At 41.5% G+C, this 27,071-nt stretch overlaps 2 protein-coding genes across 8 annotated transcripts in view; one reads left to right on the forward strand and one right to left on the reverse strand.

Annotated features, from left to right (window-relative positions):
* Positions 1–8,634, forward strand: part of KIAA0930 (KIAA0930 ortholog) — a 56,576-nt gene extending 47,942 nt beyond the window's left edge. For 2 of the 4 annotated variants that reach the window (XM_050970153.1, XM_050970154.1), the window contains exon 10: positions 1,100–6,116. In XM_050970153.1, the coding sequence (XP_050826110.1) occupies positions 1,100–1,245 (146 nt within the window). In that variant the 3' untranslated portion in view covers positions 1,246–6,116. Of the gene's footprint in view, positions 1–1,099; positions 6,117–8,599 lie in introns of those variants that run through there. The other 2 variants (XM_050970155.1, XM_009095106.4) reach the window with 2 other exon arrangements.
* Positions 8,635–10,431: 1,797 nt separating this feature from the next.
* On the reverse strand, positions 10,432–25,299 carry NUP50 (nucleoporin 50). 4 transcript variants are annotated; one of them, XM_030238654.2, is made up of 8 exons: positions 25,045–25,299; positions 22,345–22,425; positions 21,138–21,221; positions 19,441–19,636; positions 17,349–18,008; positions 16,094–16,172; positions 14,958–15,076; positions 10,432–14,269 (listed from the first exon to the last, which is right to left on the reverse strand). In XM_030238654.2, exons 2-8 carry the CDS (start codon positions 22,411–22,413, stop codon positions 14,067–14,069), a joined length of 1,410 nt encoding a protein of 469 aa, XP_030094514.2. In that variant the 5' UTR covers positions 22,414–22,425; positions 25,045–25,299; the 3' UTR covers positions 10,432–14,066. The 4 variants fall into 4 exon arrangements, with proteins under 4 accessions (XP_030094514.2, XP_030094513.2, XP_050826109.1 ...); XM_030238653.2 differs by having other exon boundaries at positions 22,345–22,446; XM_050970152.1 differs by lacking the exon at positions 25,045–25,299 and adding an exon at positions 24,559–24,712.
* Positions 25,300–27,071: the final 1,772 nt, after the last annotated feature.

The following is a 27,071-nucleotide window of genomic DNA, read 5'->3' on the forward strand; positions in this document are numbered from 1 at the left end:
GAGATACACAGAAACAGGGCATGAAATTTCTGGACTGTAAGGCAGAATTTTCATCTGCAGTTTTTCTCTACTCACATTTGTTTTAGCTTGACATGTTTTGTAGGCCCTGTTTCCAAGGCATTTTTGTAATCAATGTATTTGTGCCAGTGGCAGCTTTCCAGGTAGCAGGAGCATTACATGTGGGGCAGAGTGAAGTGAGAAAGGTGCTCATTTCTCTTGGGTAGTTAGGAAACCTGTACTAAGATATTAAAATCCCAGTGATAGTGATCAAAGTACTTTTTAAAATGTCTTGAGTTTATTGATAAGATTTCACTCTGACCCTTCTGTCCTTGTTGGATAATCACACTTCATCTGTCACCTTCTCCTCATATGTCAGATGATCCAGTTGCTTAGTAATCTCTGTGGCCCTTCACTGGACTCCCTCCACTATGTTTAATTCTTCACAGGTGTGGCTGGAGCCATCTGGAGCTGGGCATCATTTTTTGCTCATATCATCTTCTTTGTGCAGTGGCATTTGATCAGCCTTTTAATTGTGTGCTCCCTTTTCCCATGTTCCTTGTTCTTTGTGTAGCCTAGAAAAGGTCATCAACCCAGTCTCCAGATGTTTCTGCATAGTGCCCTGCCATGTTGGTTTTACTACCTATATTTAGAAAGCTGCCCATGATTACAACAGTTTTAAGGTTCATATTCTGTCCCACTTGGACAATATGGAATTAAGGAGCCAAAAAGATGAATGATGTTTAATGGCAGCTTTTTGAGTCCAGAAATGTAGGCTTTGGGCTATAGCATGAAGGAAAGAGTTGAATTATTTGTACCCAGAGAAGTGTCCCTGATGGACTTGGGGATGTTGCATTTGTCCCTTCAAGAATGGGAAGCCCCTTGGCATCTCTTGTTAATGGCACTTACACTTGTTTTCCTGGAAAATATTGCCATTCTCTGTCTAAAGTATTTTGCTTCATCCCAGTATAAATTATAGTGGATCAGCTCTCCTCTCCACATGATGGGATATATTTACAGTTTTTCATCTTTCAGTTCCTCCCAGTTGCATCCTGGTTAACTCAGATTTTAACAGGCAAAGCCATGTACTTGTCTGTTTTAGATTCCTGGTGGGCTGTGCCACAGTCCACGCTCATGTCTCCAGTTCTTCCTGGTGCTGTGGCTGCTCTCAGGAGCCTCTTCAGTTGGCTGTGTCTCTGTTTCTCCCATGCCCAGATATCCTGGAAGTGCGGCAGAAACCAATCCTGATGACATAGCAGAGGGCGGGCACTGCCTTGGAGCCTCGTTGCCAAGTGCCTATCCCCAGCGGTTTCCGTGCTAACACTACCACCTAGTGTCAGGAACAGAGACCTCCGCAGGAAAAAGGGACGTCCAGGAATACCAGCCGATCAAAAGTGCCTCTTTCTTCCTTCCTCTGCTGTCACACACCGAATGCCCACATGACTGGAGTGTTTCTGACTGGAAGAGGACTTTCAGCAAGACAAAATAAGAAGGGGCTGCGTTTAAACTGAGTCAACACTTTATGGACAGTTTGCTACTGTGTTTACTTTATAACTAAGAAGCCAACAATATGTACAGAATGTGCTAAACTTTATATTCTTTGGGAGAAACATTCTAAGAATTTCATAATGATGTGCTGTTGGACATCCCTCCATAGACTCTGGCCATACCCTCTCCTCTTCTGATCAGCCATTTGTGAGTGTGTGTGTGTGTGCCTGTTTGTGTGTGTGTGTGGATCAGAGCAGGGAGAGAGCAGCTTCCTGCTAAAGGAAGAAAAGGAGAAAGATGCATTGCTGTTTTGGTATGTGCAGCAGATCAGGTCAGAGCTTAAAAGAGGCTGAAAATGTTCCCATTTTTCATGTGTCAGTGTTAGGACAGGTGAACTCTGCTGACAGATTTCCATATCTACCAAAGAACAGCAACATTTTCATCCTCAAGAGCTGGCTAAGAAAATGAGCCAGTGAAAAGAAGGCTAAAATGTGCTGCTATAGTAAAGCTGAGGTTCATCTCCAGTACTAATGCTGCTTATCTTCCTCTCAGTTGAGTCAATTCCAGTTTGAGTCTAAAGTGAAAAACCAGGAGACTCTAATCAGTCTCCAAAGGCCTAAAACCTTACCAGGAACCCATCCTCCTGCATGCACTGGACTTGGGAGTTTGTAGTCATCCTTGGGGTACCCTTTGTAGGCAAGGAGGGCATGAGAGCTGCTTTATGATGAGGCAGCCTGCCCGAATTTTCCATCTTTGGTTGTTACATGCTGAAGCACAGAGAGCTTTCTTGAAATACAAAAGATGGAAACACAATTCTGTTCTGAAAAGTGACTAAAAATTGCATAGTAGGAGATCTGGTAATGGTGTGTCAGGAGCTCTCAGGAAAACAGCCTTATGTTTACACATGAAGTCCAGCTCTCTCTAAACAGCAAAACTGCTGTCCTTGACATTTGAAAACAAAATGGTTGAATGCTGAGGTTACTGTGCTCTGGCTGACTATTTTGATGAGTACATATTTGGGTCCATTTAGGACCCCACAGCAGTGGGAGGGGTGGCGTGTCCCTTGGGGCACGTGAGACTCCAGTACATGCACAAAGGGAGAGAGAAGATGCCATTTTGGTCACTTTTCAGACTCTGAGCACCAAAGGCTGATGCTGTGGCATGTGCTCTGAGCCTGGACCTTTGTCTCCCTCGTACCTGGTCTTTCCAAAGTGCTTTGTTGTTACTCTCACAGTAGCATCTAATGACTTAACCTCTCAAATAGGACTTACTGCTTTTTTCCTCAGGCTAGATTCCGTGGAAATAGCTCCACTTCAGCATAAAGGCAGACCAAATTTGCCCTTCAGCCCACCCTGATGACTCCATGGTAAGGAGGTCTGGCTGTATTTGAGGCCAGCTGTCACCTTAGCACAGCATGGTGACCTTTCTTACACTGGCAGCATGAGTGTATGACAGGGACAGCTGGCCAGTTTTCAGTTGGCTTCAAATGTGCTGCAAGAAAATGTTAGAGAAATGTTCCCTTTGTCACTACCAGCACACCCACTTTTCATGCTGCAGCCTTGGAATGTTGCCTGTGGTCTGTGTGGATGTGAAGGTGTTTCCACCATCTAAGCTGGTTGCCCCAGGCTTCCTCCCTGAGCCCAGGGAGAGGTGGAGTCCTCACACAGCAGCTGAAGTGCCCTCTCAAAGAACTTGCCAGGCAGCCTGGGTGGGTACCTGAGATCCCCTACAGGTAGTGGGCCTGGCATTAGTCAGTACAAATATTCTCTCTTTGCCCATGCTGAGGATTAAACCACTTCTCAGCTAGAAAGCAAGCCTCTCAATGTGCTCCTTACTCTGTGCTTTCATACTGCTGGACTGGGCAAATCAGTGCTTGGTTTTCCTTCAAAGGTTCACTGCAGAGGGAAGGGAGAGAGGGTTCACATTTGTCCTTGTGACAATTAATGCCTTTCAGGCAGGCAGCCAGAGGAACAATGTAAAAAGGAAGTGTATCCAGATAGGACCCTCATCTCTAGGTGCCTGAACACTTCTCAGTGGACAAGAATTTGTAATGCTCCCTTGGTGTTGTGTATTATGTTTAGGTGGCTTAACTTTGTGTGATTTGAAAGACTGAGAAAATCTTGCTGTGTAAGATTTCAAAGCAAATGAGGAATGATTCTAAGCTAGTGCATTAGTTTAAAAGCAGTGCTATGGAAGGTACAGTTTAGATCCTACATCTGTGTTTCAGGAGGTATCATCTGCTTTGTTACATGTATGTGGTTGGATTTTGATGTCTAGTGTTTGAAGGGCTGTAATGTCCTAAAAAAAAGTGAATTTACATTATTTCTTGTATCTTGCTCGTGGGATATGCTATAGGTACATTGATGACTCACCTTTTCTAGTAGAAAAGGACTACAAGTATGCCCTCATGGACATCCATGGAAAACAGAGGTCAAAAAGTCTCCTGAATGTCAATAGTGTTTTTTGGAAGCAAAGATGTTCCAGATTCTCAGTTATTCCTTCTTTAAATAACTGTCTTGGACTTTTTATGTATAGCCAGTGGTTCCCACTTTTTGTTATCAAATTCCACATTTTGTTCTGCTTTTAAACAAACCCTGAAAATTGTCCTTGTGTGGACAGATTGACAGGGAATTTGATCAAAAAGTTTTGTTTGGGTCAGGATGGCACAGCTGGACCCTTAGCATGCTATTGCACTACATCAAAAAAGAAAAGTGAATGTTAGTAAGAAGCTCTCACTCTGTTAATTTGGAGGGGGTTTAATTCTGTAGCTCCTAAGCAGTAAAGTGGATTCAGCCCCTGTTGGCCGTTGAAATAATTGCTGCAGATGGAGCTGGCATGTCCTGCAGTGCCATGAAGGCTGTTTGGCTGTCATTGTCTTAATGGTTGGAGCACAGTGTGTGTCATTAGTTATGCTGATGTTTGAAGATGCAGCTCAGTTAACAAATTTGGGAAACTTTGCAGAACAGCTGTCTTTCTTTTTGAAATTCCACTATACCTCGTTGCTCAGTTAACTCCTTCCATCCTTCTGACCATTCACTCCCTCTGGAGATCAAGGCTTACCACTTGAGCTCTTCATAGATGTTGTATATTGATATATGTCAAATACAAAGATGTGAATCTTCTGACCCATAACAAGTTTTTCACTGCTGTCCATTTTAACCCGTATAAAAATCTTGAGATTTTTTTTTCTTTTACTTTGGTTGGTTAGTTGGTTGTTTGTTTTTTTGTGAGGGGTTGTTGTTTGTTTTGGTTTTGTTTTTTTTTTTTTTTAAGAAAGCTCTTAAATAAATTATTTTGTGCTAGCAGATTATTGCTCTGCCTTAGAGACCACCATGTATGTGAAATCATGTTCTCTTACTGCCAGGCAGGACAAGGCAGATTCCAAATCTCTTTTTAAAAGAAGATGCTTTTAGAAACTCTATGAGTCTTTCAGCTGTTTTGGCTAATCCAGATTGTGTTGGTCCCTGTTCCTTCTCTTTTTATTCTTCTGGTCTTCATTGTTTACAAGGCTTGGGCATTTACAAAGCTGGGCTCTGGATTGCTGTTACCATTTTTATAGTTTTCTATTTCTGGGCATGGTGTGCTTTCCAGAAAAGAGAATTGTTTGCACAGGTGGCTTTTCACAGTAATATGTTTTCCCCAAAGTACATTCATTATTTAGACAGTGAAGTCGTTGGCTCTGCAGACAGATTTCTTCCAGCAGACCCTCATGTACAGAATCCCATCTGATCACTGAAATTCTGTATGGATGTTGAATCCAGGGAAATAGACTCTTAGACTATTGACCTGTTTCTTGCCACTCACTAATTGTTCCTTTTTGAGATGATTTCTTGTCCCATATTTTATAGTCTGAAGCTTTCATATTAAAGACAGATGTAAGATAAAATCTTCAGAAGTGCCTAAGCCCTGTTGTTACTCAGTGGGGTTTAAGAACAAATTTTTATTTAGGAAAATAATTTATTCATCTTAAATTCTGTCTGTGTTGTATGTAGCAGTGTCAAGAAATGATAAGTTTATAGTTCTTGGATGAACAGTGTCTCTCATATGAATTCACTCTTTGTATTTGAAAGACTCTCATGGTTTCCAAAGGTCATGGCTGAAAGCTCTGGAAAGTGGATTTCCTGTGGTCACAGCAATCAGATGTCTGCAAATGCCTTACACATTCTGCAAGGTATGACTGCAAGTGTGTGGTGCTGGTGTGTAGAAATTCTGTGTCAAAACCAGGTACGGTTATCCAGTTAAAGGCATTGTGAAGTAGCTTTTACACAAAAACCTTAAACAAAAGAGTATTTTACACCAGAATGTAGCTGTTTGGATACTTGGTCAAGATAATACAAGTCTGCAAGCAGGTTCCAATGTTGAATGTTCTCTATGTAAATATATAAATATTCTCCGCCTAATTTTATCAGCCTAACACATGTTGCATGGTTTGGGTTTTATTTGCCTCATCGATCATTGGTGTTGCTTAAAAGGTGATGGGTTGAAAATTGTGCAGGCACTGTACTGAGCCATTTGAACAAAGAGCAAGGAGAAGGTTGTGCACCAAAAATAAAGTTGACTGTGCTTATGGCAGCAGTGAAGAAAGTGTTGGACCCTGCAGCAAATAAACAGACCTCTTTAATGACCATGAACTCTGTTAGTGGTGTTTTCTCTCTACTGTGCCTGCTGGTGTTGGAGTTTGGATGCATTCCTTCCTGGTGGCAGGCACCAGTGGTGGAATAGGCTCTGTGGCACTTGTGTAGGCATTGCCAGATGGAAGCTCCTGTGGCAGGGTGGCCTCATTGCTCTTCATTCTGACTGCACTTGGAGCAAAGCTGCTTCTGCTACAGAACCTCTGATGATCAGTCCCTGACTACTTGACATTGGATAAGGGGGAAGAAGGTAAAAGTCAGTGTAGTCCTGAATTGGTTTACAAAAGGTTTTTGTTCTTGCCTTTAGAACAGCCCTTCTAAACTGATATGTGGTTTGTTCTCAAATTGATTATGTAGTCATATTTCTGTTTGTGCAGTGTATAATAGTGAGGACTGATGGCTGTTATGGTTTTTTCCTGATTAACTCAGGAAGAACTTCAATGCAGATTTGTGTATTGTCACAAAAATGAGATTGTGTTTAGATCTGCACTGCCTTGAATTGTGTGTACTGGCAGGGATCTGTCTTGATTTAAAGACATGCAAGGCTCTGAATCCTCCCTCTCCACCTGATTTCTGTGACTAGCAATTCAGAGTAGAGGAAACCTTCAGGGGATTTTTCTGCCTAAATTAGTTAAACAGTTCTTGAACAAATGTTACCAACTATGTCCATGAGTTGATGTGCTGATGATTTCATTTCAAAAATCCCAGACCAGGATGTTTTCTGAATCCATGTGGTTGGTGAATCCATTTATCCTAAGCCATGTGTGATAGCTCAGAGACATGTGGGATATTAGGGAGAAATAAAACACAGAGCTTAAGAAGAACAGGATGTCTCAGTTCTCTGCATGGATGTTTGAGCAGATTGTTGGCAGTGTTGTTTTGTGACTGCTCATGCAACTGGGCAGGAATCTTAGCTGGCTGGGAAATACTAAAACATTGCTTTGAAACAAACTGTGATTTTTTTTTCCTTGAATGCTTCAAGTTGAAAGGTTTTGGAAGCAGCCATAATGGAGAAGCATTATTTAAATATTACAAAAGGTAAACAGCATTAGAACCTCACAAGTGGTGGTAATAAACCTCCCCTGCTTGGTTAGTCATTCAAGAAGTTTGGACAGGAAAAGGTTTGCTGGTTTTGGGTTTAGTTTTTAATCCAAATGCTGAGGGAAAAGAAGACTGCCATGTACATGTTTGAAAAGCTTTCCAATCTTTATGGAATTAATTTCCTGAATATACTAAAAGACAAATACGGGATTAAGAGTGTGGCAGTACATCTTTCTCTGGTGTCCCTGCTGTGGGCAGCTCAGTTAGCTCATGTTGTTTGTCCTGGAGTGTTGTGTCCTGCTTGGCCAAACCTGGAGAGATCCTCCCAAGAAATACCCTAATATTGCTTGGTACACAAGTTTATCATCAAGGTCAGATTATGCATAGTAAAATCACGCTTTGGAGATTAAAGATAAACTAGGCATCTATGTTAGCAGTTACTTGTGTACTCTTCTCAGAAGTGTGTTGTTCCTGAAACTTGTAATGAAACTTTGCAGAAAGCAAAGGAGAAAAATAAAGGAAGAATATGTATCTGATTTTCCATTAACAGTGTAGATGAGAATCTGGGAGGAGCTGATGCCCCTCAGTTAGGAAAACATTAAAATACATCAAGGAAAATATAAGTTAATTCAAACTCTGTCCCCAGCTTGGTTCCTCACAGAGATAAGTATGAGATCTGGTGATTTCATTGTTGGAAATAAGAAATTTATGCTTGGTTATGCCAGGAAACTTTCCCAAGATGAGCTAGTTGGCTTTTCTTAGTAGGGTTAATGTTGATTGAGGTGCTGGCATGAAAACCAAGCTAGATGATCCACTCTTTTGTTCAGAAGGGTTTGTGTACACAAACGGGATTGACTCATGTGAGGCACATGCCCTTCCACTGCAGAAGATAAAGCTGGCCTGCCACACAGCTGTCCTTGGACCTTCACATGGTGTGTGCTTCATGCACAGAAAGATCTGTAGGCAAAACCTCCTGGTCAGAACATATGAGTGTGAGGGGAGAGGGCAAGGATGTGCACGTTCAGCAAAGAAGATGGGGCTGCTGCTGCTCCTGGGCAGTGTGAGCATTCTGCTGAAGCTGCTGCTGTTACATGGATGGACTTGAGGTAATGACATAAATAGGTGTGCAGATAGTTAAAACTGCATGTTCCTGAATTCACTTCAAACAAACTGTTCAAAGGAAAATGGGAATACACAGTTATAAACCCTTGTTGAAATGAACAGAGCTGGCTGATAATTTAAAATAACAAGTCTTCCTGAACAGCTCAGTTGAGAGCACCTACACTGCAAAAAAAGCTTTGTATCAAAATGTTAGTTACAGCTGCACTAATGTTTTCCCTGTTACCTATTGATGCCAACATTTGGGTGCTTCTGGTGGTTCATGAATATTTCACAATGTGTGCTGACTCACCCTGTGCTCTTCTACCTCCCTTCTCCCCCAGAAGTTGAAGTGTGGTCATGATTGCAGTCCTGCTTTTCCTGCTGGAACAATATTGCTATGGAGTTCAGCAAAAGCAGTTTACAAGTCTACAGACTTTTTGAAGTCCCACACTCAGCCTTTAATTCTGATGCAATCAGATGCATCATGTTGTGTTCATCTGAACCCTACTGGATATGGTGAATGTCTTAAGCCTGCACTGAGTCGAGATGCTTTCCTCTGCTCCTGAAGGACAAGAGAGTTGCCAGAACCTACTCTTTTCATCACTGCAAGTGTCAGACTGTTTTCCTTTGAAAAACAGAGTAATGTATCATCAAGGAGCAAGAAGAGTTATTTTCAGTGGGAATGCCATGCTTCCTGCTATGGGTGCCTGTGGTTACCCTGCCCAGCACAGGAGATCAGCACAGGTGTCATTTCTGACTTGACTGTAAAGGTAAGGAAACACAGATTTCATAAACTGCCAAAGTAAATTTGGTATGTAAACCACCATTTTCTTTTCAGTGTTAAATTTCTTTTTACAATGAACCATCTGCAAGCTTTCCCTGGAGTTGTCATCAACAGAATTGCTGTCTGCAGGAGAGAAGAATGCCCCTAAGTGCTCACTAGTCTAGGTAGGGCTCCAGATATAACATCAACCACAGCTCAGATAAAAAAATTTGTAGTGTATTATGTCTTCCATGCTAAAACTCTGCAGACTTCCAGAGATTATGAATTTCTTTGTTACCTCTCAGTAAAGGTTATGATGTCCCTAACAGTAATACTCACTAAACTGATGATTATGGGTATTTATTCTGATTATAATCCATTTTGATTGTAATCAAAATAAATATCCATATGCAGAATGCTCATATGCAAATAAGAATTTCTAAACAAGTGTGATACCTGAAAAAATGAGCAATACACAAACCCAACAGAAACTGGGATAAGTATATTGTATTGACTACTTCAAAGAGTGTAAATTCTGCTGCTGCTTCTTGATTCATCTTGTACAGCCTTTGGTTCCTCGGTGCAACTGCTGTATTTCATGCAACTCAGTCAGCTTCATGTGCTTACATACTGTAGCTTGTGCAGAGGTTTGCCTTCCAGCCATTTTCTCCTGAATGCTCAGAGCAGGTTGTTTCTTTTCTCCAGCTCAACTTTAGTTGTCTTGTCTTTCTTACAAACTTCCTATCAAGCAAATATTTTACCACAGCTGTTGTCCAAACTTTGAACTTGTTCACACCTTCCCATGCCCTGCCTTGTTCAAAGATGGTACCCAGAGTTGGCTGGCTCTTGCTCTGCATTTGCCTTTCAGTTTTATCTTTAGCAGGAGGTATCTTATGGCAGGTAACATCTCTGTTGAGGCATTGCTTGGATCGTGGGTTTTGGGTTTCTTTCCTTATGTTTGCAAACTGTCACAAACCAATGAAGAAAAGAATCACTTTGGCCTGACTTTAGGTTAGTGCCTCTAGGCAAGATCTAAAGTAAATTCAGTAAGGGCCATCAGGTAGACCTAGATGATGTGGTTTCTAAATCCTGGAATATTCATGTGGAGGGTTTAGATGTCAGTCTCTACCAGTCACTCTACTGCTATGTGAGCACAGGTGTTCCCTCTGTCCTCCAAGGCAGCCCCAGCTCCTTGCTCCAAGCTGGCTCAGCTCACTGACCTCACCAAGGAGGAAGTATTTTGCTGAACTGGCTCCAGGTTTCCAGGTCAGAAAGGGGCAGGGCAGGACATTCCTTCTTTTAGCAGCAGAATTATCCAGGCAGGAGTTCACCTGCAAGCCACTGGCTGTACAATTCATTTTATTACTCCATGTTCGACACTCAAAATGAAAGTGATTCACCCCAGACAAATGAATCTTCCATTCATTTATTCACATTTTCCATGGATTTTTGTACATGACCTCAATGTATCAGAACTAATGAAAACATTAACATACACATTATGTAAAACTTAAGTATCCACTGAAAAATTCAGAGCATTTTGAAATCTGCTAACAACTAACAAATCATCACATTCAGCATCTTCATTGGATTTAGACTAGCTCATGCCACTTTAAATTGTTTAATGTCAGGTAATTTCTGCACACAGGCACCAGCTACAAAATTTTATCAAATGCAAATAAGTTAAGGCATCAGAAAGTCAATCTTTAACGACAGTTTAAATGTTACAGTGCTGCAAAGGGAGCTGAACTTCAGTTTCAATAGCACAGCAAACCTCCTGATTGGTTTATGTTCTACAGTATGTTCATTTGAACTGTAAATTTAATATAAACTTTCACATCCATCAGCCAGAAGGGCTTAGAGGAACACAGTGTTGCCCATCCAAATTAAACCTTGCATACTGCAATTTAATATTCTGAAATAAAATTCAAGCCAACTGTAATAATCTCCCTTAGAAATTACTCTGATAATTAAAAGAAGCAGAGATGTTTATTTTCCAGCTGAAACTTCAAAATCAGAGGAGGAGGAATGGCTAAGACACTCCAACATCTACAAACACCTGGAACAACGAAGGCATTAATGCAGATTGGGGCAGAAACTTGCATCTTTAATATCAGGTATCTGATATCCAGCTGTTACACAGATTACCAACCAAGACACAGGAATGCCTCCTTGAGTTGGAATTCTGATCAAAATTCTTTCCTTGGACAGCATGTGCCAGTTTGTTATGAAGGCAGTAGTACACTGATGTCTGTGGTCTCCATGAAATTTGCTTTTTCATTTAAGGCCTTTATTTCTATTTAACAATCTCTGGCCTTTTACAGCATTTCTATATTTTAGTAGTTCTTAAACAGAAACTGAAGCATCATCAAAAATTTCTAAAGTGCTGGAAAAGGCTGTGCTTTATACCTGAGCACCAAGTTTGTCAGTGTATGACTATCTTTTCCTGCTTCAAAGTCCACATAATGGTACAGTCACCATGAATTAATGTTGATTAAAATCTGCTTTGCAGGGAAATGCTTCCCTGTCCTTTTAGAGGCAATTGTCCCCATGTAAAATGTTCAAAATTGTATGTTTATGCATATATTTGACATTCTAATGAAGGTGACATCTCAATTTTTTACCTTCCCCTGGCTTTACTGATTAAATACATGCACAGAAGAATTCAGGTGTTACTTGCTATGATGGCTAGGATAAGGTTTAATTCTTTCCAACACAATTTATTATTCATCTACTTATTTTTCCATTCACTCTGTGCCCTCTGCTTGGAAACAGGCCAGAGGTGCACTGTCAGAATTGGGCCACATCCATGTGTGCAAAAGCTAACAACTGCCCCTCTTTAGAGGCAGGCATAAGGAAAGAAGTGTTAAGTTCAGTTTGTTGGTCCATTTTTCTCAGGATGAAGGAACAGTTCCAAATCCATGAGCTTTTGGAAGTAAGCAAAGAAAAGGCCAAGCTTTTATACACAGAACTTTTCTTTATGGGCTGTACAACCAGAGCTCTGTCTATAAACCTTTCTGTACAGAGACAGGGTTAAGACACTACAGTCAAAAGACAAATGCAAAATTAACTGAGCCCTTGGACCAGAGCCTGGACTAAACTCTTAGGCAGCATTCTGCTTTTCATTCATACACATTTAGACACACCCTGTCAGCTTTGGGCCTCCAATTTAGGTAGCAGCAAGACTTTTTTTTAAAAAAAGTATATCTTATTTTGAGGAAAGCAATGTCACTGACTTTTAATGGTTTAAGTACTTAGCCAGATGCAAAAAGAATCCCCAAAGGCACCAGTTTATTTTTCAGATATCTCAAATGGCATCTAAGCTCCCTTCACACTCCAGTGTTAAAAATGCAATTCTTGTACACCAAGCGTGGCTGGAATGTGAGCAAAGGCCTTTCTTTTGGAACTTTGGTCAACAGGGCTATAGATAAAATCAAGATTTTCCTCCTTTTAATGAAGAGGGGAAAAAAGGCCATAACCTGAATTGTGCAGTGAATTAGGCCTACAGGCAGCCATTTGCTCCCCTGCAGAGCAGGGGTACAGGTGAGATGTGCTGCACCTCATCAAATGGTGTTATTCCTTACTCCCTGCCCACAGGATGCCACTGTGCTGGATCACCAGGTCCCCTGTATGAATTGTTTCACACTGACTTTTTTTAAGGAAAGGGGTTTTTCCTCTGTGTCACATTAGCCAGAGGCAAGACAGCATGTTTGTTCCATCTTGCCAGAGCTGGTCAGTGTGACACATCTGAGAGCAGTTCAAGTTTCATATTATCATCAAGCTCTTGAAGAAGTCCCAGAGTTGGAAGCAAAGTAGAAAAAGTTACTAGGGAAGGAGCTTCCAGCAAACATTTGAAAAAAAGAAGGATTTAACCACCAAACACAGTCTGACAAAGTTGAGAACGAAACCAAGACCAGAATGAATGTTCTGATCCCCAAATTATTGCCACCTGGTTAATTTTATCACAGCTGAAAACTAAGTTTACAAATTACCCCATGCTCCCCACATGCAACAGAAAGCTTCTGCCAAAGCTGCACTCTGCTGCTTTGCTTGATGCAGTGCAGCATAGCATTTTTATCACATGGAAAAATACATACTGACACACACCCTTGTGCATGTGTCTCCTGGCAAGGGCAACAGGCAACAGAAAGGTCTTTAAAAGTCCTGAAGTTTGTTGTGGGAAGAGCTCTCTTCAGCAAAGTACCAGCAGGAGGAGCAATGCAGCGCGTCCAGCTCTGCCTCAGCTGGATTTTAGGACTAGGGACAAACACCTTGGAAGGACCATGTGGAAATGCAACCCTTTGTTCTGATCTGTCAGAAGCCAGGGGATGCCAGTGTGTCCAAGATAAAACTGTCTTCCAGTTGTCTGCTTGTACCATATTGCACATCATTCACTTGTTGCTACAGTAAGAACAGAACTGACAGTTCCTCTGGAGGAACCACTAGTGTCAACAAGACTACACAAGCAAATTCTCTTTTAAATTTCTGCAGTCTCTGAGTCCTGAAAGCACATAGGTCTGCAAGGGTACAGACCCAGCACAATGGAGATCATCACTGGTGGGATGCAGTACTGTCACTGAGTCTAAAAAATCAGTCTCACCAGAATACAACAGACCTATTAAAAATCTGCATTCTAGAAACAGTTGTAACAGGTTAAGCTTGAACATCCTCCCTTCCCAAAACAGGAGGTGCTTGCATTGTATGACAGTCTGTAAGGAAGCTCTGGTACCATGTTTTTGTACTCAGATTTCTGTCCATTTGGTTGACTGGTGCTAAAAACATACGCTTGGATTTACATCCATGTGCTTTATCCAGAAGAGGTCCTGCATTTAGATACTGAAAATGAGGGAGAACAGTCCAACACTTGTGTTCTATTAAAGCTTTTATTAGCTAGTTTAGCTTTTCCTCACATCAGTTTTCCAGAATTCCTGTAACAGTTCTTAATATCAGAGAAAAGAATTAAATGTTCAAATGAAGTTACGGAAGAAAAAAAAAGAGCAGCAGCAGTTTGGCAATAAATCCTCAAATTATGGACTGCAACTTATTTAAGCCTCCTTTTTCTCCAGTAAGATTTTGTGCAACTCATCTGCATCCTCACTTGTTTTCACTCTTATTAGCATAGTGACAGGAACAGCTGGATTCTTCTCATCGATGGGTGGATTAGGAACACACACTATAAGAACATTGTTTTTTCCGGTTCTTGTGCATGGCATCTTAGGTGGAATTAGAACATTCAACAGGATATTTCCTGCATTTGAGGAGGGGAAAAAATTACCATTAGCCATTTTCTAGCTTTTACTGCAATACAGTGTTAGTATAGACACTAACTAGATATTTAGGGGGGTGTTTGGAAGAAAGGCAATTCACAAACATCATGTATGTTTGTCTTCTTCTTTCCTAAGCATCTGTTCATGGCCATTGTTCTCAGATTTCTTTCCTCACTAGAAATGAGAAAATCTCTGCAAATACTGCATCCTCCTTTTTTAAATGGAGGAACCTGAATATCAAATGATAGTAGGGGGACACAGGAGAAAGGGAAGGGGACAAGGGAGAAGCAGCCAATGAGGAATCCAGTCACAATGCTTAGTTTATGCCAAGTTCCTCATTCTGACCACCAGATGCAGTTCATATGCAAAGCAAAATGTTCTGATACAGACAGACATGTTAATCTGGACAAACCGGGGTAAAACAGGTACTTTGTATCCCCAAACATACACCATAGCCTTTCACTTCTTGCACTGCTTCATGGGCTCTCTTTTGTAATGCTCACTAGAGGCATCCAGGTGTTTGTCAGTTTTCTAAATTATTTAGGAAAAAAAGTAGAAAAGTTTTCACTAATTGTATCTGTTAATGCTGGGTAAAAAAAGATCAAAAAATCCTAATGCTTAGCAAGGAATTCTGACATCGAAACTTGTTACTAGGATAAATGTACTTACCTAAATTGGTATCTGCTCGTACTAAGAGTTGAGTTTTTTCATTTCCTGCTGGTTTTAAATGTAATGTTCCTACACCTTTTTCTTTAAATTCATTATCCTTTTTGTAGAACAGTTTGCACCTGTGGAGAAAAAATAAAACCCAAATCCATGTTTGTGCAGCCATGCAGAGATGAAATAAAAAGATATCTCCCAGATACATGTATCCATCTGACTCACAGTAACAGTAATCACGATTTAACATGCTGAGTAACATAAATCTTTATTATTCTTGACCTTGTTTCATGTGCTAATGGACAGCACTTGGAGATCAAAGAGAAAGTGAATTATTTCTTTCAGTACTGAAATGATAAATGTATTACTTTCAGGGAAAAGTAAAAGGCACAGCAACCTGTACTCAGGGCCTCTGAGGAGCAATAAATGTAGGCTACTTTTAAAATAAACTAATTAGAAAGCCTTAAGAACTGGCTGTATCATTCTGAAGTTATAATAGGACTTTAATGTACAATTTATAAATATTTTTAAGTGAGGCTCTAATAAACCTAAAGCCATTTATTAAAGTAGCACATGTTTTTCAGATACAGCTAATGACTTTCTGTAGCAGGACAAATTCTGTGCTGAGTGTCAAGCAGACATGCAATTACTTGGGACTACTGAAGCTTTGAAAAACTGCTTCTAGTGGAACCAGTTTCATTTTTGAGCTTAAAAGCACAACTTGTTCACTCCTTTATCTAATAATAATCAGCATTTTCCAACTGAAGAGTCTTATTTTAGGCTGTGCAAATCCACCTGGTGAATTTTCCAGCAGTATTTTATAAGGTTTCTGTGGTAAAGGCCCAAGGTCCTGCAACTTAATTGTACAAAACCTGATGAAGGCAGAAACATCTTCACTTGTTAAAAAGCTGATCACATGTACAACACAAACTATTAGAGCTGTGTCCAATATACAGGAGAATTTTAGTAAGATCTTACATACTCCTGCCTGTAATTAAATTTTGTGACAAGTCCGTATTCTATGTGGATTCCTAACAAGCTTTATTTATTACGAAGTCAGGGACATGTTATTAATGATGCACTGCAGTGGTGAAGAATAGCAATACACAGGTATTAATTTTATTTTCCAAGTTAAAGTCACTTACTTCTTTGAGTAGAAAGCATCATCTTCTTTTATTTCATTAACAATGACTTTTGGTGGCTCTTCTTCCTCCTCTTCCCCTCCTTTAAATAGAAAGTTTTAATATGTTAATGTTGTGAGCACAGATTTTGGCACTGTACTGGAAGTGCCTTATGCCCACCATGGTTGACATGGACACCTTTCAGTCCATGTGTACTCTGCAGCAGCTTCAGCTACAAAGAAAAGGGTTACTTGCTTTTCATTCAGCTCTTAAAGCAACTTCATCCTCACCTTCAGTTTAAGTGGGATGAAAATATCCAATCCATACCAAACAATCAAACACCAACAATATAAAGCTTAGTAAGTCAAAAGCTTCTGTTTGAACAGAAACAGTTTTCACATTTCAAAGAGTATGCTCCACAAATGGGTTCAAGTAAAGCACAGTAAATAGTTCCAAGAGCCAGATTTAATTTGGGGGAAGGGAATTAGCTGCAGAATGACAGATAAGAGACAGTGGCAGATTATGCCTTTCCAGCCCCTTAGGTACTGGGATTTCTATCAGCCTATTGTATTCAGCACAGGCAAAGACCAGAGTAAAGCTGTCAGGTACTATGTAGCTTCGTTGGCCTCCTTACAATCTATTCAGTAAAATGGACTGAACTGTTCTGTATATCATGCTGTTTACTGCAGAGATCTCTTGATAAACCTTCCAGGAAAACCAGTGGGATTGAGAAGTCCAGCAGGCTGAAAGGTGAACATACTAGCTGATTAAAACTTCATAAATTCCTGTCCTCATATATGGGATTATTTTGTATATTACAATATAAAGTACAAATTTGACAGAAGTAAGTCTTGATAAGCACATAGTTTTGGTGGTGCTTACATAAGGCTGGGTTCTCCTGATTAGGGGTATAATTCTGCATTTCAAATTGAAGAATGACGATGATCACAGAATACAGAATTTCCTGAGTTGGAAAGGACCAACCAGAATCATGGAATCCAGCTCCTGGTCCTGCCCAGAACACCCCAACCACCCTACCCTGTGCCTGAGAGTGTGGTCCAAATGCTCTTGGAGCTCTGGCATTCCCTGGGGAACCTGGGCAGTGCCTGAGCACCCTCTGGGGGAAGAACCTTTTCTGATATCCAGCCTAAACCTCCTGGACACTACACCATGCCATCATCTCAGTGAACTTAATATTGCATTTTTTTAGTATTCTTAAGTCACATACACTCACAGCTGACCATTAAAATAACTATAAATAGAAATACATAGAATTTACCTTTGTCATCATTATTGCCACTGTCTGTTTGAGCTTCCAATGAACTGGTGGATGCTGCGGTGACAGGCTTGGCCTGGTTTGCATCTTTTCCAAAGAAACCTGAATTCCCTGGAGAAAACGAGAAACTACTAGTTGTTCCTGAACCGAGGGAACACAAAACAGAACTGTCAACACTCTTGCCAAAATTAAACGAGACAGTTGATGTAGCTCCTAACAACGGGTCTCTTTTTTCTAATGCAGCTTCAGGTTTTTTGTCTGAAGTATCCTCAGTTTTGCTGTTAAACAAAAACGTGGAGCCTTGCTGGAGCTTTGAACTCCCGAACACAGGAGCAGCCTGCGGGCCCGGGGTCTTGCCGCTCTCGTTCTCGGAGCTGCTGTCACTGCTGCCCCCGTGCTGCTGCTCGATGCTGGCCAGGTAGCGCTCGTAGTCCCTGAAGATGGGGGTGAGGTCGCACAGGGGGTTGCTGTTAACGTGTTTCACTATCCAGTCACGAACGGAGCAGTTGAGGGCAGCCAGCTGTTTGTGGTAGGAGCCAGAGCCGGGTGCTGTGCCCAAGGTGCTGCCTGAGGAGCAGGGCTGGCTGCTGCCGTTGGCTGTGGGGCTGGCAGCCTTCTTCTCAGCAAACACAGCAGCAGTGGGGCCGTTTGACATTGGGGATCCTGTTACAGAAAAATCACAGAATTATAGCATATCCTGAGCTGGGAGGGACACAACAGGATCATGGAGTACAGCTCCTGGCCCTGCCCAGGACACCCCAACAATCCCACCCTGTGCCTGAGAGCATTGTCTGAATACTCTGGAGCTCTGGCAGCTTCAGGGCTGTAACCATTCCCTGGGGAGCCTGGGCAGTGCCCAACACCCTCTGGGGGAAGAACCTTTTCCTGATATCCAACTTAACTCATTTGCTTAATAAGCTCTGGTTTAAAAAATAACACAGATGCTTTCCTGACCTAGTGAGAAAAGTGGCTCAGAACCTTTTATTTTTTACCCAGAAAACACAACTCTCTTAAAAGCCTAACACACTCAATATTTCTTAACCAAATCACTCATCCTTACTTAGCTGAGTTCCTTCTTTTGGGTCACCATACTGTGCCCCAGGTACTCCCATGCCAGTGAGCTGACCCAAGTTTTCATTTACAAGACAAGTAAGTTAGGGATAGACAAAGTAGATGGAGTAGACCGGTGTATAAAAAAATCCAAAGACATCTTGTACAGAACATTAAAAAAAATACATGTCTTATATTTTGCCAAAACCTTCAAAATCTTACAAAAATCTAACAACTTCAGCAAGCTGTAATGCTTATTAAATCAAAAAACTCAACTTATCTCTTGCACTTTGTGCTTTAAATCACCCTGAGTGCACTAGCCCATAATTTTACAAGCTTTTGAGCACTTCTGTATAAAAAACCCTAAGAAGCAAACTAGAAAAATTCTCATTGAATATTTCAGTTTCCCTTAATTTATTCAAGCTAACTGAAATCCACATTACTCCAAAGTTCAAACTCCACCATTTCTATTCTATGGCATGGTGACTCCAAAATAAGGGTTAACATTTCTGCATGTCCAGCACAAAGGGACAGAACTAACATTCCTCAGGGAATTCCAAAGCATGACAGCTCAACATGCTGAAGTATTTAAAATGTCTTAAAATATAGGTATAATGGTAACAGATAAATTTCTAGTAAGACTGTCTGCAACATCAGATGCACAAGGAAAAAATATGAAGACTTTAGCTATGCAGCACGTATTTTTTATTTAAATTCAAAGAACTGGGACATGTCACCAGATGCTTTATACCTTTTACAGACTGCCTTATGCCAGTGCTTTCCATTTCCATCTGTGCCTAGAAAACTTTTACCTCCAGTATTAGAAATATGAATTTAGTTGCCACCTCTTTAAATTGCATGCAGATGAAAACTTGTCCCTCCAGCACTCTAAAATAATAAGAAATCTTACAAAGAGGTATGAAGTCTCAAAACCTTAAATCACAACTATAAGATGATCTAAATTTGTTTTTTTCACTACGAAAATGACCCTACAAATTTTATGACCGAAGGTGTTGATAAATATGTGTGCTTATTTAAAACTTACCAAATGCTGATTGTGTTTCAGAGGTGCTCTTCAAACTGCTGAAAGAAGGAGTACTAGAGACACTACTGCTTCCATTAGACAGCCCTTCCAAAGGCTTTATTCCTGCACCATTCCCAAATCCACTGAAGCCTCCTCCTCCTTTTCCAGAAGGCAATACAAAGCCTTTAAACCCTTTAAAAGCTCCTCCACTTTCAGACTGGGGAGAAAAAAAAAAAGAGACAACCAGTTACATACATTTTCTCCACACAAATCCCATCCCCACTTAATATTCCTGGTACCTTTTGTTTATTTTTCCCTAGTTCAGTGTGTCATTCCATGCATTACTGTGTAAGCTATGCACACAAAATTAACAGCTTCCTTATGATACACACTGCTACTGTTTTTAAAAGACTCAGATGTTTGGTATGAAAACAAACTGGGTCTAGGATGTGGATACATGGAAGTTGCTCAGAGCTGTGGATGTATTTGACTACCTATTAGACATTTTGGAAATCTGTAATCTGGTTTCTCTTTAAATAACTACACAAGATTATGTAATTTCAGGTTTATTTTCAACAACTTTTAGCACTTAAAATGACAGTCAAGAGCCCAATACTTTAATCAACTCATCATTCTGGAGTCACCTATGAAACCTCTTGTGATTTGCCCAAAATATTCCAATGTGACTGATAGAAGATGCAAAGACAGACTCTACTTGACCACAAAATATCCATCTCTGCAACCTTTTCATTACCCAGCTCTGATCACTGTCTTTGCAACTGCATTACTTTATGGTTTAGTTTCTTAGGTGTTTCTAAAAGACAAAGTACAATTAACATGCAAATAAAGCACTGCAATTTTTAGGCCTTTGGAGGTAATGAACTTTTACTACTCAAAGTGAACTTTCAGTGTCTCTGGAAAACCAGCAGAAGAGAACTGCTTCCAAGTTTCATCTGCTTTTGCCATTGAAGAAATGGCAAAGCTTGTCAATTTCAGGTTGTATTCCAGTATCTGATCTTGTGGCTATGGATCTCTTTGCTTCCTTTTGTGCTCTCTTTTCCAGTGCAGTCCTCTGCTTCTCATTCCTAGGTAGGCATTTTTATTGTGCTTCTCTCTGATCTGTCCCACCTTTCTCTCTGGACATTCCAGTTAAACTGCTGTCCTTTTCACAGCAGCATTCTGCTTGCTCCATGTAGGAACATCAGTAAGTTTCAAGTTGACCTTTTTGTAAATATTTCACAGGTTTCTTACACAACTTCAGCTGTCCTGCCATCTCTTCTATGTTTTAGATTTTGTCCAGTCTGTTATCCTGGTTTTGGCTGGGACAGAGTTAATTTTCTCCCTAGCAGCTGGTACAGTGGTGTGGTTTGAAGTAAGGGTGAGAAGAATGTTGATAGGATAACACAAAATGGAAGTAAAGCAGTAAAAATGCTGTTTTACCTATTTGCAAACAACATTGTGTCTGAAGCACTCTTTATTTTTACTTCAAAAACATGCAAGAACACCCTGCTCACCAGTCAAACTAGTATTACCCTTTTTTTGCCTTAGCCTTATTCCTAGCATGGAGCAGTAAAGCCAAAGTTCATATGCACATATGACCTGGTGAGTTGAAATGAAAACTTTATTCAGCATCACTACAAACCTAAGGAAGTAAAAACCTGAGCATGATGTTGTGTTTTGTAACTGAGTACAGCACTCATGTTCAGTGACCACGTTACCTCTGTCCCAACGTTTCGACGCTTTGCTTTTTTAATAGCTCTGTTCTTCAGGACCTCTTCACTTGCCACAGAGAATGTTCCCACCTTGAAGAGGAAGTTATGGAATCATTAGTGGAACATTTAAAATGCACAACATGAAGGGATGGCCAAGATCAGGTTTTGAACATGACTCTAACACTGCTACCAAATCAAACAAGGGAAGAAGTTAAAAACCAGCCCACTCCAAAAATCCAGCACTGTCAATCAGCTTAGCAGCTGCCTGCATGTGAGCTGGTACTTGGAAAACTCTGGTTCTGCACTACATTTCTCTCTGTGCTATTTCCATTTTATTACAAAAAATAACGTAAGTTTTGCTTTGTTCTTTTAAAACACAGCTCTAAGATCTCTCTGCTGAAGGGAATCTGTCAGTAATCCACTGTCTGGAGCATATATATGGAGATGTGGGCTCTAAGGCAACCTCCAGCAGCCTGTTGTGGTTCAAACACTAGCAAAGACAAGAACCAACACATTAACTACATTTAATTATTATTTAATGGCTTAGTACCACCCTGCAACAAATGAGGAAATTAAGTTTTCTTATATTCAAATTCCTGGAAGAAACAGTTTTCTTTTTTACATTTACTGGGCCTATGCATTTAATACTTTTAGTTGGACAAAAAACTAAACCAGTTTGTTTAAACATGAGCCATAAGGAAGTATGAGACATTAAAGGTGAAAATGGTTTTTTTACAATCAGGTGGAACATACCATTTAACAATTTGCCTAATTCCTCTGGCTGTGTGGGGAAATTAATCTAAAATTAATATAGCTCTAAAATTACAGACCCTCAAGAAAAAAAAAAAACTGGAGGCATACAGAGCATTTATCTCCAGAAATCAAATCTACTTTTCCTGTCAATTCAATAAATACCTATCACACATTTGAAGAGTCCAAAAGCATTTTAACAAGCCTGGGGTTCCCTCTAGAGACATGAAGTTCCTTTCCCACTGATGAAATTTTAACTCTTAAAAGCTGCTTTGCTATCCAGTCTGCATAACTGGAAGCTTTATAAAAATCATTTTTAAAAATCCACTTCTATAAAATTATCTTTAACTGCTAAACTTTTAACCAGTTCTGCTGTAGGTTTTATGCACAAAATACACAACAAATGTAAACAGCTACTCTACTGTCTGCAGGCGTGCACGGGGGGAAGTAACGTGAATTTTACCTCTTCAGCTTCATCCTCCTGGTCCCAGTTTCGGTCAGTCAGTTCCTTTTCTGCAATTCTCTTTGCCATTTTTCCCCACCTCTGTGGAAGAAACAAAAAGTCCTAGAAAGAATTGCACAGAAATTAAATTCTAAGTGGCAGTGATCTTCAATTTGTATTTCTTAGAACAAAGAAGGAGCTGCAGGTCATGTAGCAGTAAGTAAAGTTTGGAATGACGACTGAAAACCAAATGTTGTTTGGTTTTGCCACCAAATGTGACAAAAACAATCAGCAGCACTTGAGGTTAAAGCTGTGGTGATCAGCCACATTCCATCTTAAATTAAAGCAACAACAGAAATGGACAGTTCAGTTATGGGATAGATTTTCTTTAGCAGCTGGAAAAATTCCTTTCAGAACCATAACTCATATACTCTCATTCTGAAGGGCTACAAAAACCCCAAAGCTGTGGTTAAAACATTCCATGTTCCACTGCACATCACTGCCTCAGGGTAGCCATGTAAGCAGCAAGAAAACAGTGACCTGCTTCATAACACCTACAATAAATACTAATGAGGACCCACTGAATCAACTGACCAGAGAGCTTGGTTAAGACTGAAGACAATGCTCTCCTTTAAAAAATTGGATTGGTTGGCCATTATTAATTCGAAATTTTTTAAAAAATTACAAAAAAATGAGATTGGCTTTCCTACAAAGTACACATAAGTCATGCCGTGGATTTTAGAGCAACCACTGTAAGAAATCATCATTTTTCTGGTTATCTCTGTGATGTAAAACAAAATCAGCTTTGCAGAAGGAATGTCTATAACTGTTCTGAATCCCATTTTACTAAAGTACAACTTATGAGCTGTGTACAAAACCAAAGAAAGAAAACATGGCAGCTGAACTCAATCTAAAAAACCTGGCAAGCAATCATACTACTGGAATTTTATGTGAAAAGAAGAGGTATTTTACTAACTATGGTTATATCTTCTGACACTAAATATGAAAACTTTCTAAAGGAAATATGTAGCTTGTTTGCAATTTAAATCTCAAGCAAGCACAACTAAAATGCTTCCAAAACCCCCCTGAGTTTGTGATTAAGACCTGCCCAGAAAAAATATTTAAAAATACACAAAAAGCTGAATTTCAGAGCCAGACATTGTAACAATACATTGTTACAAGATATCTTGTTTATATGTTGAACAGTCCATCCAGCAGCACAGCAGCCTTAGAGATCACACTGCCAAGTCCTGAATTTTGTCTGACACACATCACAAATTACTAGGTCAAGTTACTAGAGCTTCTGGAAGCAGAGGGACAAAGATTGGCCTGTGTATACATATTTAAATGCCCTAATCCACTCTGTCCTGGAAGTAGACATCCTTGCTTGATAATCCCTGGGAGATCATTTCAATCTAACCCATTGAAAAACTAAAAAAGAAGTTATTTTAAAGTCACCTTTATTTAAATTATTATTAAATTACATAATTTTTAGGTAGAATGTATTATATTATGTAATACATTTTAATTTATAATAAATAAAAGTGTTCTGCATATATATTCTGCATATACTTACATTATGTATATTATGTATTTAATATACTATAGCATTATTTAAATGTATTAGTTTCATTATTACATTAAATATTTGAGTTATTGAAAGAGCACACTAACTACAAAGCCTGCCCCCCACCAAACGAGGGAAAACCTTGTTGACCTAAGCTCCAGGTTCTCTGTACCCGCCTGTGTTTACAGACTTTCTCTTTAAAAGCATTGTAGAGGACCTAACAGAGAACGTGAGGTGTATTCCATCCCGTGAAACAAGAACCAACACAAACCTACATCTGGCTGGTGTTCACAAACTTCACAGTTTTCGGAGCACATTTCTGAACAAGCTGAGATAGAAGTATTATGAGAAACATCTCAAAGAATCACGGAATATCCTCAGTTAGAAGGGACCCACAAGGATCGTCGAGTCCAACCCCTGGCCCTGCACAGACACCCCAACAATCTCTGCACAGACACCCCAGCAATCCCACCCTGTGCATCCCTGAGAGCGGTGTCCAAAGGCTCCTGGAGCTCTGGCAGCCCTGGGGCCGTGACCATTCCCTGGGGAGCCCGGGCAGTGCCCGACACCCTCTGGGGGAAGAACCTTTCCCTGATACGCAGCCTAACTCTTGTTCGATTAACAAGCTCTTCTTGTTTAAAACGACACAACGCAGATGCTTCGCTGACCTACAGAGCTACGCCCAGGAGCTTCACTGCCCTATTTAACGCAGCCGTTCGCCAGCAAGGCTCCCCTGGAGGTTTGCAGGGGGCGGCATCACCCGAGTACCGAAGGGCCGGAGTCCCGGCGGTGCCGGAGGCAGCGGGGCCGGGTGCCGGGCCCCGGCGGTGTCGCAGCGCTGTCGCTGCGGCTCCCGGCGGGAGGAAGCGGAAGCCGGATGCCGCCAGGGCCACCCCGCGCCCCCGTGGCCGCGGCGCTGCCGTTCCGCTTGGACTCCCGAGTCCGCTCGCTCCGTGCCGGGGACGCCGCGCGTTGCCTGCGCACCTCACGGACCGATCCGCGCATTCCGAACCCAGCGAACTCGCACCGGTGCGACCCCCCCGAACCCCGCCGCCGCCCCGCTCCCTCCATCCCCAGCCCGCACTCCCCTGCTCGGGTCCCGCTCGTGCCCGGCCGCCCCTCGCGCCTCGACGTGTGGGACCCGCGGCACTCACTCGCTCGGGCGGGCGGTTCTCTCCTGCCGCGCTACGCTGCGGGGCCGACGCTGCGGCGGGCGGGACGCAGGGTCTCCTCGCAGGCTGCACGGCCCCGGGGCGCGCTCAGCGTGCTCTGCTGTGCCTCCACAACCCCCCGATGCCGTCCGGCCCGGCCGCCCCTTCGGAATCCACGGGGAGACAGTGTCGGTGGGGCCCAGAGCGGGAACGCCGCGCCCGCCGCCGCCGTCCCGCTCCCGCCCGCACCGCGCGTGCGCCCGGCGGGGGCAGCGGGGCGGGGCGGGGCCGGGAGCTGCAGTACCGCCGGCGGCCGCGGGCGGCGCTCCAAAGGCCGCTGCGAGGGAAGGGCCCTCCCATGCGAGCCGGGATTACGTCACTTCCGGCGCCAGCCGCGGTCTGACCAAACTCTCCCGAAATGCTCGGGAAAAACAAATCGGGAATGTCGCCTGTCGGTGTCAGCCGGTCACTTGCCTTGCCCCACAAAATTTCGGGCCTCCACATAGAAGCTGATAAAAAAAACTTTCTCACCTGTTTATACATTTTTATCAAGTGAATGTTCGCTGGTTCTGAATTATATAATTCATCATTTTCAGCACGGGAGGCGCCTCAGGGCGGCTGAGGCGGCGGCCGTGCCCTGGATAGTCACGGCCTATCCTGTGCTCAGCCCCGCTTCCTCTTCCTTCATTTTCCCCGTTCATTTTAAATTAATTGCTCTAATTAATTATAATCAGGATATTGATTATAAGCAGTGTGCTAGGCCTGTAGGAAAGCACAGTCCAGAACCCTGCTAAATAGTGGCTTGTTCCCATGATCAAAGGAAACACCTTTGCGGCCGGGTGAAAGTCACCCGGGGACAGGGTGTGAAAGATGCGTATTTTATGATTAGCTTTTCACAAATATTAAAATGGATATTATATATGTTAGGAAGTTATGCTGTATTAATTTTCTTAAGTAGTGTGTTAAATATAGTTTTAGGTTATAACTTAATGTTAAAATAGAAACTATGCCATGTAAGATATTTTTTTAAAAAAAGAGAGGAATGAGGCACTCCCACTGAGATAGCAGCCACAGGACACCTAAATCTTTCAGGGAAAAAGAATTTATTGCTCCCTTATCAGAAGAAACGAACTTCTTCCCACCTCTCTCAGCCCTGAAGACACTGTCAGGATTCAGAGGAAGAAGTTGACACTGATCAGACAGAATCCTGTGTTTGAATGGAATTTATGCGCCATGTATGAGTTGTATGAATATGCAACAGGCTGTTGTTTTTAAGGGTTAATCCTCTGTTAACGTGTGTCCTTTTTCAGGCTTATTTTGCCCAGAAAAAGATACCCGGACCATTCGTAACTCTTTGTTTTTATTGTCTCATATTGTCCTAATCCAAATTGTCCAAATTTTTATTACTCCAATTATATTACTATTTTTATAACCATTTTATTACTATTAAACTTTTAAAATTCTAAACCCAAGTGATTTGGCATTTTTCACAATGGGGCTCTATCCAACTCTCTCCGACCTGAATACTGAAAATAAAGATGCTGATTTTGTCCCAGTGGGGGACTGAGAACGGCAGAGAGCAGCTGAAGGAGGAATGCAGTGTTGGCCTGCCAAGACAGACTCGATTTGAGCTGAAAAGGTCACTGCCCACGATGGCATCACCAGGGCTGCTGGAGGTAGGAGGCTGTGACAGGTTGTCTGCTTTTACCAGGGTGAGGCATTTTAAGTGTGGTTTGCTGAAAAGAGCCAACAAAGTGGAACACAGATATCATGCTGAAATGTGAGAAGGAGGAAAACAAAAAGGTCTTTTTTTAAAAATACATTTTTTAATTAACTAAACATTTTCTCTGTTGTTTGCACATTTTGTTACTCCAGAAGTGTAGCTTTTCTAATTTCTTTATCTGTCAACTCTTATTTTAAGCAGGGCACTCACAGTGCTGAAGGGAAAGGCTATTTGTAAAATGTTCTTTCAATAAGGAGTTTTCCAGGGTCACTTAATAGGATTCCAGGCATTTCCCCATTGATATTTT

Source organism: Serinus canaria, chromosome 1A (assembly GCF_022539315.1).
Source record: "Serinus canaria isolate serCan28SL12 chromosome 1A, serCan2020, whole genome shotgun sequence".
NCBI classification, from domain to species: Eukaryota; Metazoa; Chordata; class Aves; order Passeriformes; family Fringillidae; genus Serinus; species Serinus canaria.

What these genes read in the sequence shown, in the direction of transcription:
- NUP50 (XM_030238654.2), bottom strand. Translation starts at nt 22,413, where the DNA reads ATGGCAAAGAGAATTGCAGAAAAGGAACTGACTGACCGAAACTGGGAC. An exon ending in AGGAGGATGAAGCTGAAGAG is followed by an intron (nt 21,222 to 22,344) that starts GTAAAATTCACG and finishes TTCCTCTTCAAG; the next exon opens with GTGGGAACATTCTCTGTGGC. An exon ending in GATGCTTTCTACTCAAAGAA is followed by an intron (nt 15,077 to 16,093) that starts GTAAGTGACTTT and finishes TTTTCTCCACAG; the next exon opens with GTGCAAACTGTTCTACAAAA.